General features: G+C 41.7%; 1 protein-coding gene across 1 annotated transcript; it reads left to right on the top strand.

The window, feature by feature from the left end:
• The first annotated feature begins 10,693 nt into the window (after positions 1 to 10,693).
• On the top strand, positions 10,694 to 12,650 carry LOC138263298 (RNA-binding motif protein, X chromosome-like). Its single transcript, XM_069212446.1, has 4 exons — positions 10,694 to 10,875; positions 10,968 to 11,090; positions 11,387 to 11,466; positions 12,204 to 12,650. The coding sequence occupies exons 1-4, from the start codon at positions 10,709 to 10,711 to the stop codon at positions 12,506 to 12,508; spliced, it is 675 nt and encodes a 224-aa protein (XP_069068547.1). The 5' UTR covers positions 10,694 to 10,708; the 3' UTR covers positions 12,509 to 12,650.
• Positions 12,651 to 13,732: the final 1,082 nt, after the last annotated feature.

A 13,732-nucleotide genomic window follows, 5' to 3' on the forward strand; every position in this document is an offset into this window, starting at 1 on the left:
CCGCACTAGACTCAGCAGACACGGCAGCACGAACGGTCAACATGCATGGTTAAGAAGCTCTGGATTCAAGCCAGAAATCCAACAGGCGGTGTTGAACATGCCTTTTAACCAAGAACAATTGTTTGGGCCGGAAGTGGACATAGCAATTGAAAAGTTAAAGAAAGACACAGACACGGCCAAAGCCATGGGCGCGGTGTACTCCCCACAAGGCAGAGGCACATTTAGAAAGCCACAATTTAGAGGGGGTTTTCAAATGCAAACACCAGAGCCTTCCACCTCGCAAACCAGACCCACCTATCAGGCACAATACCAGAGGGGTGGGTTTCGTGGCTCATATAGAGGAGGACAATTCCCAAGAGAAAGGGAAAAGTTCCAGACACCTAAAACAAGCCAAACCAAACAGTGACTCCAATGTCACAAAACCCCAACACTTATCACCAGTGGGGGGGAGACTTACCGCATACTATCAGAACTGGGCACACATTACCACAGACGCATGGGTCCTAGCCATTATCCAACATGGTTATTGCATAGAATTCACAAATTTCCCGCCAGATGTGCCCCCAAGGGCACACAATCTGTCCAAACAACACTTAGACCTATTACAAATAGAGGTCCAAGCACTATTACAAAAACAAGCAATAGAGTTAGTACCCAACCATCAGAAAGGAACAGGCGTCTACTCACTATATTTCCTAATTCCAAAGAAGGACAAAACGTTAAGACCTATCTTAGATCTCAGAACACTGAATCTCTTCATCATGTCAGACCACTTCCACATGGTAACACTTCAAGACGTGGTTCCCTTACTAAAAAAAAGGAGGACTACATGTCAACATTGGATCTCAAGGATGCGCACTTTCACATACCCATCCATCCTTCTCACAGAAAATACTTAAGGTTTGTAATACACGGTGTACACTATCAATTCAAAGTGTTACCGTTCAGGATAACAACAGCCCCAAGGGTATTCACAAAATGCCTAGCAGTAGTAGCTGCTCACATAAGGAGACAGCACATGCACGTATTCCCATACTTAGACGACTGGCTAATAAAAACCAACACTCAACAACAGTGTCTTCTTCACACGCAATACATTATAGAAACTCTACACAAACTAGGGTTCTCTATAAATTACCAGAAGTCACATCTGCAACCATCCCAAATACAACAATACTTGGGAGCAACACTCAACACACAAAAAGCAATTGCCACTCCAAGTCCACAAAACGTTCCAAAATATAACATCAAGCATACAGTCAAACAAACACTACCCAGTAAGGTTTGTAATGAAACTTCTAGGCATGATGTCTTCATGCATAGCCATTGTCCCAAACGCAAGATTACACATGCGGCCCTTACAACAGTGCCTAGCAAAACAATGGACACAAGCACAGGGTCAACTTCAAGATCTAGTGTTGATAGACCGCCAAACACACTTCTCGCTTCAATGGTGGAACCCTATAAATTTAAACCAAGGGCGGCCATTCCAAGACCCAGTGCCTCAAGCTGTGATCACAACAGATGCTTCCATAATGGGGTGGGGAGCACACCTCAACAAGCACAGCATACAGGGTCAATGGGACAATCAACAAAAACGACTTCACATAAATCATTTGGAACTGCTAGCAGTGTTTCTAGCATTAAAAGCATTTCAACCACTAGTAGCCCACAAACACATTCTTGTCAAAACCGACAACATGACAACAATGTATTATCTCAACAAACAAGGGGGGGGACACACTCGTCACAACCATGTCTCTTAGCACAAAAGATTTGGCATTGGGCAATTCACAATCACATTCGCCTGATAGCACAATACATCCCAGGCATTCAGAACCAGTTAGCCGACAATCTCAGTCGAGATCACCAGCAAACTCACAAATGGGAAATTCATCCCCAGATCCTACAGGATCACTTCCTCCGCTGGGGAACACCAAACATAGACCTATTCGCAACAAAAGAAAACGCAAAATGCCAAAACTTCGCGTCCAGGTACCCACACCCTCAATCCAAGGGTAATGCACTATGGATCAGTTGGTCAGGGTTATTTGCTTACGCTTTTCCCCCTCTCCCACTCATTCCTTATCTGGTCAACAAACTAAGCCAAAACAAACTCAAACTAATACTCATAGCACCAACCTGGGCTCGCCAACCGTGGTACACAACACTGTTGGACTTATCAGTAGTACCTCACATCAAATTACCAAACATACCAGATCTGTTAACACAACACAAACAACAGATCAGACACCCGAATCCAGCATCGCTCAATCTAGCAATCTGGCTCTTGAAGTCTTAGAATTCTGACATTTAAACCTTACTCAAAAATGTATGGAGGTCATTAAACAAGCTAGAAAACCTACGACAAGACATTGTTACGCAAACAAATGGAAAAGATTTGTTTACTACTGCCACACTAATCAGATACAGCCACTACATGCCTCCACAAAGGAAATTGTAAGCTACTTATTACATTTACAAAAGTCTAATCTAGCATTCTCTTCCATTAAAATACATCTCACTGCAATATCTGCCTATCTGCAGTTTACACATACAACATCGCTTTTTAGAATCCCAGTCATCAAAGCATTTATGGAGGAACTAAAAGTAATCATACCCTCAAGGACACCACCAGTACCTTCGTGGAACCTTAATATTGTATTAACACGACTCATGGGACCACCATTCAAACCCATGCACTCTTGTGAGATGCAATACTTAACTTGGAAAGTAGCCTTCCTAATAGCTATCACATCACTTAGAAGAGTAAGTTAGATACAAGCATTTACTGTTCAAGAACCCTTTATACAAATACATAAACATAAAGTGGTTCTCCGTACAAATCCCAAATTCCTACCAAAGGTCATATCAACATTCCACCTAAACCAAACAGTGGAACTCCCAGTCTTCTTTCCACAACCAGACACAGTAGCCGAAAGAGCCTTACATACGTTAGACATAAAGAGAGCACTAATGTATTACATTGATAGAACAAAACAATTTCGTAAAACAAAACAATTGTTTGTAGCCTTCCAAAAACCTCACGCAGGTAATCCTATATCCAAACAAGGCATCGCCAGTTGGATAGTTAAATGTATTCAAACTTGCTATATTAAAGCAAAAAGAGATCTACCTATTACACCAAGAGCACATTCCACTAGGAAAAAAGGCGCCACAATGGCTTTTCTTGGGAATATACCTATGACGGAAATTTGTAAGGCAGCCACCTGGTCTACGCCTCATACATTCGCTAAGCATTACTGTGTAGATGTGTTAGCAACGCAACAAGCCACAGTAGGACAGGCTGTATTAAGAACATTATTTCAGACAACTTCAACTCCTACAGGCTAAGCCACCGCATTTAGGGGAGATTACTGCTTATTAGTCTATGCACAGCATGTGTATCTGCAGCTACACATGCCACTGAACGGAAAATGTCACTTACCCAGTTTACATCTGTTCGTGGCATGAGATGCTGCAGATTCACATGCGCCCTTCCACCTCCCCGGGAGCCTGTAGCCGTTATTAGTTGAATGAAAATTGTACATTTGTAAATAAATATTATTTTAATACACATTATGTACATACATACCTACTCCATTGCATGGGCACATCTAGTATACTCACAACTCCTACCTCACCCTCTGCGGGGAAAACAATCTAAGATGGAGTCGACGCCCATGCGCAATGGAGGCGAAAGGGAGGAGTCCCTCGGTCTCGTGACTTGAAAAGACTTCTTCGAAGAAAAACAACTTGTAATACTCCGAGCCCAACACTAGATGGCAGGTTAATGCACAGCATGTGAATCTGCAGCGTCTCATGCCACGAACAGATGTACAGTGGGTAAGTGACATTTTCCAAATGTATATATACACACATGTACACATACATTATACAATTCCTTGCTTATACACACACATAAGTACATACATTTAACCGTGAGTAAATATACATTTGTTAAACAGGCTTAAAGAGTATGTACATATTTTATTATGATATAGTAATTATACATATTTCCTAAAGAAATACACATATCTCGACATATACACATAATCAGAATATAAATGTTTACCAACACAGCAGTCCATTGCTGTTTGGATAGGGTGGCTATGAAGGAACAAGCCAACTCTTGAGTAGTCTTTTGAAGACAAGATAGCTATCCGTGGATCTTATATTTGGGGGTAATTAATTCAATAGTTTAGCTGCTTGAACAGAAAAGGAAGTACCACCTATAGTCTTTCTTATATGGTAGTGTTTTAAGGTGTGATGCCAGTCTTCAGAGGAATTTTTATTTGTTGAATGTATTTGTGATTTTATTCCTGATGAAAAGCGGTTCTTTTCCATCTATTGCTTTGTGGGTGATACAAAGCAGCTTTAAGGTGGATCTTCTGGCAACCGGTAACCAGTGTAGTGCAGTGCCTTCAAGGAAGGGGAGATGTGGGCTTGTGGCTTTACATGTAGTAGTCTGGTAGCAGAGTTCTGAATGTGTTGTAGTTTTTTCAGAGTTGATAGAGATGATCCATGGTAGAGATCATTGGCGTAATCTAGTTTAGATAGTACAAGAGAGATAATAGCCTGGACCTTGTGTGGAAATCCAAGATGGAGGAAGATGCGTCATAGTTTTCACGGTGATGAAGCTTTATCGTGCTAATTTGTCTACTTTGGCACTCATTTTTAATTTGGAATCCATTGTAATTCCAGGGTTTTTAACTTCCTTAGATACTTGAGGAGGTGGTCCCAGATCGTCAGGCAGAGTGGGTCATAATTCTTTCAGTCACCACATGTGAGTATTTTCGTTTTGGAAGCATTCTGTTTGAGATGGCTCCAAGTCAACCACTGATCAACGACTCTGAGGCAACTGAAGATTTGTGAGTTTCCAATGTCTTCAGAGCATTCCAATTTAAGGAGTATTTATGTGTCATCTGCATAGTTGTAGCATGTGAGTTGAAATCCATTGATCAGTTCTGGTAATGACATCTTGTAGAAGTTGAAAAGCATAGGTGGGATGATTGAGCCTTGAGGGGCCCCTGCTTTTGCGAAGTAGGGGTTTGATGAGAAATGGGGAGAATAGATGACATTTGTTATGTTTTGAAAGTAGGATGTGATCCAGTCGAGAGCAGTTCCTTCTATGCATGCTTTGTGGAGTGTTTGAATTAAGGTGTCATGGTCAACAGTGTGAAAGGCAGCTGAGAGGTCCAAACAAAGTAGTGGTGTCCATTGTGGTTGGCTGTGTTTATAAGATCACCCATGTTGCGATGAGTGCAGATTCAGTACTTCTTCCTGGGTGGAATCCAGTTTGGTAGTCTGAAAGTATGGAGACATTTTCAATGAATTGTGACATCTGGGTGAATGTAGCTCTTTCTATCAGTTTGCCCAGGAAAGGTCCATTTGTAATCTGTCTGTAGTTGTTCGGGTCCTGTGGGTCCCAGTTTGTTTTCTTTAAAAGGGGTATGTATGCCTTTGATGATTATTGTACAGGTGTGGCAGCAGAAGTAGATAAAAGAATGTTCTTGAAGATGTGTGCCGGACAAAGGTTGGAAGGGCTGTCAGAAGGCCTGCTTGCTTTGACCACATCCATAAATTCACTTTGTTATATGGGTTTGAGGAGCGCAGATGCTGGGTTGGCTTACTCTTGGTGGGGATTTTAGGAAATGGGTTGGTGCTGGTGGTTTTCCTTTGTTTTAAATAGGAGTTCAATGTGTCTGCCTTAGTTGTAAAATGATTTGCGAGGTTGTCTGTGAATTCCTGAGTAATTGGATTAGTTCCGTCCATGCATTTAGGTTTTTGAAATTCATTGAGAATTTTATAAAATTCTTTATTACCAGATTTAACATTTTGAATTCTGTCTGATAATACTTTTTTATTTTTAGCTTTTTTGATTGATGATTTGTATATTCCGTTAAGTTTGTAGGTGAAGTTTGTTTTGAGCTAGGTTCGTTGCAACCTTCTGATTGTGTTTGTTTTTTAGTTCTGTATTTCTCCAAGGTGGTGTTCTTTTGTCCTGTTTAGTTTTTGGAGTGGTATTAGGATAGCTTCCTTAGCCACTCATAAAGTTTTAGAACAGAATTTATTGTGTCTAGATCTGCGTTAGTTGTGTTTCTGAGTCGTCAAAATTGAGTTTGTTCTATGGTTGATTGATGTACGTATGTAAGGTGATCTTGAGTGTGTTGGTTTTTGGTGTTTTATGTTGGAATGTTACCAAATGGTGGTCTGACCATGTGACTGGCGTGATGCTTTGAATGGTAACTAGTTCTGGGTTTGCAAAAATGACATCTAGGATGTGTCCAGAGATGTGTGTGGGATTGTAAACAGTCTGATGTAAGTTCAATGTGAATAGACCAGTGGTGATAGTTTTTAGATGTGGTATATTGGGATTGTCAAACCAAGGCCCATATTTATACTTTTTGACGCAAAACTGCGCCAACGCAGTTTTGCGTCAAAAAATTTTGCGCCGGCTAACGCCATTCTGAAGCACCATGCGGGCGCCGTATTTATTCAATGGCGTTAGCCGCCGGCGCTGTCTGGTGTGCGTTAAAAAAAACGACGTACACCAGGCAGCGCCGGCGTAGGGGGAAAATGGCGTATGGGCGTCCACAAATGGTGCAAGTCAGGCTGAGGCAAAAAAATCGCCACAACCCGATTTGCGCCATTTTTTTACGACGCCCATCCCCCATTGAAATGACTCCTGTCTTAGCAAAAACAGGAGTCATGCCCCCTTGCCCAATGGCCATGCCCAGGGGACTTCTGTCCCCTGGGCTTGGTCATTGGGCATAGTGGCATGTAGGGAGGCACAAATCAGGCCCCCCTATGCCACAAAAAAAAATATAAAAAAATACTTACCTGGACTTACCTTAATGTCCCTGGGGTGGGTCCCTCCATCCTTGGGTGTCCTCCTGGGGTGGGCAAGGGTGGCAGGGGGTGTCCCTGGGGGCAGGGGAGGGCACCTCTGGGCTCATTCTGAGCCCACAGGTCCCTTAACGCCTGCCCTGACCCAGGCGCTAAAATCCGGCACAAATGCAGGTTTTTTAGACCCGCCCACTCCCGGGCGTCATTTTTGTCCGGGAGTATAAATACGACGCATATGCATCGCAGTCATTTTTTAAGACGGGAACGCCTACCTTGCATATCATTAACGCAAGGAAGGTGTTCACGCAAAAAAATGACGCTAACTCCATGAACTTTGGCGCTAGACGCGTCTAACGCCAAAGTATAAATATGGAGTTAGTTTTGCGTCGAATTTGCGTCGAAAAAAACGACGCAAATTCGGCGCAAACGGAGTATAAATATGCCCCCAAATGTTTAGGTTCCCAAGAAACAGAGGTTTGAGTTATAAGGTTTGAAACCGTGTCTAGAAATGTGTCTGGGAATGTTGAATTGTTAGATACACATGCTGTGCATTATCATGCCATCTAGTGTTTGGCTCCGAGTGTTGCAACTTGTTTTCTTCGAGAAGTGTTTTTCGAGTCATGGGATCGAGTGGCTCCTCCTTCTAGGTGATAATGCGCATGGACATCGAGTTCTTTGTTTTTTCTCCATCGTCGGGTTCGGACTTCATTCTGCTTGCTCCGTATTCACCCGGTTTGACACTTTCTTACAGTCTTTACTTTCCATCTACGGTATTGTAAGTCAATCGTGTTTTCTTTATCATAATCTTGATCGAGTTGTGTCAAATGTCAGCCGCGTGCCTAGCTCCACGTGGCTGGAAAGATATGAGACCCTTATGGAACGGATGCCGTTTGGATTCTGTCCTTGGTGCCATGACAAATTTCCACACACGGGTCACCATCAAGTGTGTAACCTCTGCCTTTCCCCAGACCACAACACCCAACAACAAGGCCACCTGCGATGCACGTTGGTCGTTTCGGTCAAAGAAAACACTTTGGGACTGAAGAGCTCGCAGGATGGAAATGGCACACACTGCGCAAGACAACACCCCAGATATTTTCGGGGACGAACATGCACAGGATGAGCTAGAGTAAGAAGAGGCATTCTCAGATGAAGACTAAGACCTACAATCTGACATCGAAAGCCAGAACATCACTTCTGCACAAGTCCTGAGTGAAAAAACTGCCCTTCCTCCTTCCATTAAGACCATAAAGAAGGTCACAAAAGAGGCCCCCGGACCACCACTGTCATTGGGCCATGGTCAGTCACTGAAACTTGATTTGGCTGCCCTTCCCTTGGGCTCGGCTCCGAAATCCAGAAAGACTGGGGCTGGGTCTTCTCATTCAACCTGTATTACTTCGGTTTGACCAAAAACATTCAAGGCTTCAGATCGGGGGCTGACTACTTTGTGCCCACTATAGGAAGCTGGCCTGGTGTGTGGTGGACATCTATGGTGCTGGCACCTTATACCAGTTCCAGGCAACCCCTATTAGTGAATGCTGACAGTGTCTAGGAAGCCAGGTCTCTCTAGAGGTAGCTTTAACTTCATTGCACGGTTATTTAAAATGATTACAGACCCCTAAACGGGGAGAAGCAGCCTCAATGAGCAGGGCTATAAAAGGTGTGTATATAAACATTGGCTGAGAACGTAATAAAAGTGACAAGTTAAAATCAAATGCTTTGACAGGGCAGTAATATTTGCACCCCTTTAATTACTGTTACGCTTTTACGTCCTTCACATACATAATGCTGAGCTGAAATTAATGGTTGCAGGGGTGTGGAATTTAATAAAATATCTACTTGTCAATGGGACAGGTTGCTTCGTAAATCTACTTGTCCTGTAAACAAATCTACTTGTCCCTTTGGTGCTATGTAGTGCAGCAACACATTATGGCAGCAATCCATTATGTAAGCACTCTGATAACAGCCTCTCTGATTATGCCTGGGCAACTACTATAGTAGGGCTTGAATACTTGCAGTTTCAATCCATACTATAGCAATTACCTTATTTTGCCACCTTTCTGCAGAACTTCATATTGGGGCTGGAGGAAGCAGCAGTAGTTCCAGGGCTGGAATGCCTTTGAATCTGCAAACCTACTAACTTGCATGTTTTAAGGATTTTCACCAGCTCTTTAATATCTTCTCATAATGAGAAAGGTTGGAAGTTTACTTCTGACAATGGTAAAGGTTCTACACATGCATATTTGCTCATGCTAAAATACAGTTAGCAAATATTTTCTAGGAGTATGATTTCCTGGTCTGTTTCTGTAAGTTCTTGTGCATTCATGAACGCCACTAATTCAAAGACCTATACCATGAGTGGTCTTTTGTGACTTTGTTTAAAGGATTGGGTCCCTAATTAGGTCTGGCGTTAACAAAGACACTCTCTATCTATCTGCTGGCTTTATTGTGAATGATTGCATTCTGCTCTTCCACAAGGAGCATATTGGCACACAAAGTAGTTTTGTTCAGTGCCAGGAACTACTGTGGCAATCAGTGGCATAATGAAAATGAAGGGACCCCCTGCAAAGAAAATGGAGGGCCCCCCTGCCAAGAATATGGAGGAGGCCCCCTTCCAGACTCCCTCAGGGTAGGTTCTTTGCAGAGGGGTGGGGGTGCTGTAGAAAGGCTGCAGGGCCTTTGTTATGCCACTGGTGGCAATGTGTGCTCTTTGAGAACAAAAGTGTTTTAGTTCTGCCAGTGTTTGTTGCAATGGTGAGGGCTGACAGCTCCCACAACAATAAAGTGTTACAAAAGCAATGTCAAAAGAAGACATGCATTGACAAATGGTTACACTCATTTTCCATTAGGACTATTTTTGGTAAATACTAGCATGCATCAACACTTTACTAAATTACACTTTAGAGAAATAGCACCTAAAATTTCATAGTAGTGAAACATGTTTTTTCCTACTTGCATTTTTTCTGAACATTTTATTTTGAATATAAAGAATCATGAGTCTTGCTTACAAGCTTCTGCAAATATTTGCATCTAATCAGAGCATTCTGGGAGTATTATACTTCATATTGTTAAACTTTTCAAACGTGTACACTTTTTTTTTTACTGGAACCACTGTCAGTTGTGCGCTGTGACCTTAAGACGTTTATTTATAGTGCTTACCCTAATAATGAAGGATTTTCATTAATGAACCATGAAGCATTAACATATGGGCATACAATTACCTCAACTGCAGACAGTTCCCTCCGGTGTAAACTGGCAGCCAAAGGGTTTGTGCCGCAGGGGATTGGGCCTACTTGTCTCAAGGACAAAATTAACATGAAAACTTGTTGCCCATGACCCCAAACAATATGTCCGGGCGTGGGCCGATGGGAATTTCACATCCACGCTGGTTGGCTGTAAGAATCCTAACTGGTGTCTTAACCAGATCAACACCTGGACCTGCCTAAAAGGAATTCCACATCCCTGTGGTTGGCTGTAAGAATCCTAACTGGAGTCTTAAACCAGATCAACACCTGGATCTGCCTAAAGAGCGAGAACACTCCTTGCCGGCGGAGGGTGTTACGTTCGTGTTGGTCTAAAAGCACATGTCTTTTCCCAAAATAAACACTTGAGTTTTTGGTGTAAGGCAAATTGACCTGCAAGCTTTTGCTTAGAATATACAGCCAATATAGTACTAACCTAAAGTATACGATATTTGTCAGTTTCTGGAGATATGCTGAAAAGACGTGAACTAGCGCTATCATGACGTATGAATTTATCAGTTTTGATAAGTTTGCTTGAAATTTCTTCATGGTTACACAATTCAGACTTGTTCTTGTAACTGCTGTTGAACTGTCAGAATAAAAGCACGCTATAGAACATGAGAGTCAAATGCTTTGCCGGTAATGAATGGATTGTTATATATTTTACAGCTCACTTGTCACGTGAACGTGACAGTTATGGCGGGCCACCACGAAGAGAACCAATGCCATCTCGGCGAGATGTTTATATGCCACCCAGAGATTATGGTTACGGCGGTAAAGATGGGTACGTAAATAGCTTATTTTAAGGTTTGAGTGTAAATGCATACTCCATTGTCTTAGATACTTAACTGTTTTTACCTTTCTACTCATGTTTAGCTATTCAAGCAAAGATTACCCTAGTTCACGGGATTCAAGAGATTATGCACCACCTCCTAGAGATTATGCATACCGTGAATATGGCCATTCCAGTCGTGATGAATATGGATCAAGGGGATACAGGTAATTGGACAATGCTGTTTAAGAGTTGATGTAATGCTTGGTTTAGTTTTGTCTAAACCTGGCCTTTTGCAGTGAATGCAGTAACTGGTAAGGGGAGGTGACTTTCAGTTGCTATTGGAAGATAAATGTGCCTCTTGATTTTTGGATAAATTAACGGCGGTTACAGAATAATACACAGCGAATAGAACAGTTCACTGAAGCAAAATTCTGTGGTTCTGTCTTATACGTATAATCTAAGGTTTAAAATGGGACTAACTTTATGGAAGTGTCATAGTAAAACTATGTAAATGTTTCAGTGACCGGGCCGGTTATGGTGCACGAGACAGGAAATACCACCATCCTAGCAGCTCGTACAGAGATTCGTATGATGGCTATGGTAAGTATCTACGCTGAAATGTATAGTCTATACACAGGCTTTTTGCTGTTTTGCTTCATTTAGGTTGGGTATAAATGATTATCAATAAGGGTTATTATCTTGCTACAAAAGTAACATCCAACAAGAACACGCCAATGGTAATCAAATGAGTCGATGGCAAATGGATCGTGGCTCGCTAGCCAATAGAAAAAAGCTATTATGGATACTTTGTACACAAGTGCCTCTGAAGCAGTTTCAAAGTAAACTTTGTTCTTCTGAACAAATGGAGTTCCAAACTGTCAGACCTTACTCTTCCGTACGCCAGTATTATAAGTTTTCAGCCCAATTTATCCACACTCTATTCTGACTTTTAGATTTAAACTTACATTTCAAAATGTGTTTATTTTATACAAGCCCCAAAACCCTCAAATCTGGCAGTTAAATATGCAGTGCCACTAATAATCCTGCAGTTCACAGATGCAGCCCTTTCTAGAGTCCTCCAGTGCTGCAAAACTTGTATTCTGGTTCTTTTGAGTACAAACCTTTCAACATACCCACATCTAATTTCAGTTTACAATATTTTTTTCATACATTTACTTGTTCCTGAGCCTGCCCCATTGTGGCAATCCACAACAGTCAATTAAATGAACCTAAACTCACTTGCAAACATGAAGGAAGATGAAAGTGCCCCTCTGGCAACCTTTAGTAATCTCACTGGATTCAAAGTATTAATCCAAAATCTGCCATTGACCCTGCAGGTAACTCGCGTAGTGCTCCGCCTGCAAGAGGGCCACCACCATCATATGATGGAAGCAGCAGATATGATGATTACAGCAGCTCTCGGGATGGCTATGTTGGTCGTCGTGACAGTTACTCAAGCATGAATGACATCTACTCAAGTGGCCGTGAACGTGTTGGCAGACAGGAACGTGGTATTCCTCCTCCTATGGATCGAGGCTATCCTCCACCAAGTGATTCATACAGCAGTTCAAGCCGTGGAGCACCAAGAGGTGGACGTGGAGGAAGTCGCTCTGAAAGAGGCGCTGGCAGGAGCAGATACTAAATTAACTCTTGGATACTTTTCTCTTTGAACAAATAAATGGAGCTTGTTCTGTCTTTACTACCAGAGGACTACTGAAAGGAAGTTGTTGTTTTTATTTAACTTTTTTATTACCTGTCAGTTCCACCTCCATTTTATGCTTTTTGTGAGGAAAGGTTAACATGCATATTTTCATTTCAAACCTGTTAACTTCTTTCAAACCAGATGTGAAATGTGTAAGTCTGATTGTACTAGTGTTGTAATTTTTTGAAGTAAAGTTTCTCTGAAACCAAATATTTTACCTCATTACTTGCCACGCTAATGCCTGTAAGTGGATATTCAGCATTACCACATTCATTACAACACTAGGGAGCTCTGTAAACATCAATACATCCAAAACCCTAATGGAAAATGCAACGTTTATTGGAAAATGTAGTGGGTGACCTGCACATTGCCACATGAAGCTCTAAACGGAAAACTCTGCATTAGTAATTGCATTGATAAACCAGCCCGAGAGCTCAGTTGACCACTCAATAGCCAAACTCCAAGTCTGTCCCCGAGATCAAATGGCTACGATTGATTTTAAATATCAACTCGATAAAGCATCTTAATTCGCCCTCCTCATTAATTTAAGTGACATACATTTGCCAAAACTGCCAAATGTTACCTTTTTTTAATCTTTGCAACTCAGCAGTCATAACTCAAGGATCAGCCACATGCATTACAACACTAGGGAAACATTAAAGCATCAACATGCAGAATCTTAATGGAAAACACCACGTTTATTGGAACATACATTTTAGGTGGACTGTAAATTTCCGTATGAAGCTCTAAACTGAAAGTTCTCTGCATTAGTGATTGTATTGACAAACCAGCTTGAGCACCTTGGACCACTTCATAGTCAAACTCCAATTCTCCCTGGAGAGCAAATGTCTACATTTGATTTAAATACCAAATGGAAATCTGCCCCTCTCCAATTCAGAGGTAATACAATCTGACCATCACACTCGCCAAAACTGCCAAATTGTGTTACTGTTTTAAATCTTTTTGCAACTCTTCAGTCTTTCACCTTTTCAAGGATCAACCTTTAAAGTCAAATGAAGCAGTAATGTAATCAGTGCAACAAATTAATACCACCAATTTACAGGGAGTCGCTGAACATTACATTACGTTCAACAGATTAAAGCATCAAATTCCAGTGAACGGCAAAGATGGTAAGCAAGAAAGTTATTTAGTTGTTACCAAACT

The sequence above is a fragment of the Pleurodeles waltl genome, chromosome 2_1 (assembly GCF_031143425.1).
Source record: "Pleurodeles waltl isolate 20211129_DDA chromosome 2_1, aPleWal1.hap1.20221129, whole genome shotgun sequence".
Lineage (NCBI taxonomy): Eukaryota > Metazoa > Chordata > Amphibia > Caudata > Salamandridae > Pleurodeles > Pleurodeles waltl.

What these genes read in the sequence shown, in the direction of transcription:
- LOC138263298 (XM_069212446.1), top strand. Translation starts at nt 10,709, where the DNA reads ATGAGAGTCAAATGCTTTGCCGGTAATGAATGGATTGTTATATATTTT. An exon ending in TATGGATCAAGGGGATACAG is followed by an intron (nt 11,091 to 11,386) that starts GTAATTGGACAA and finishes TAAATGTTTCAG; the next exon opens with TGACCGGGCCGGTTATGGTG. An exon ending in AGATTCGTATGATGGCTATG is followed by an intron (nt 11,467 to 12,203) that starts GTAAGTATCTAC and finishes TTGACCCTGCAG; the next exon opens with GTAACTCGCGTAGTGCTCCG.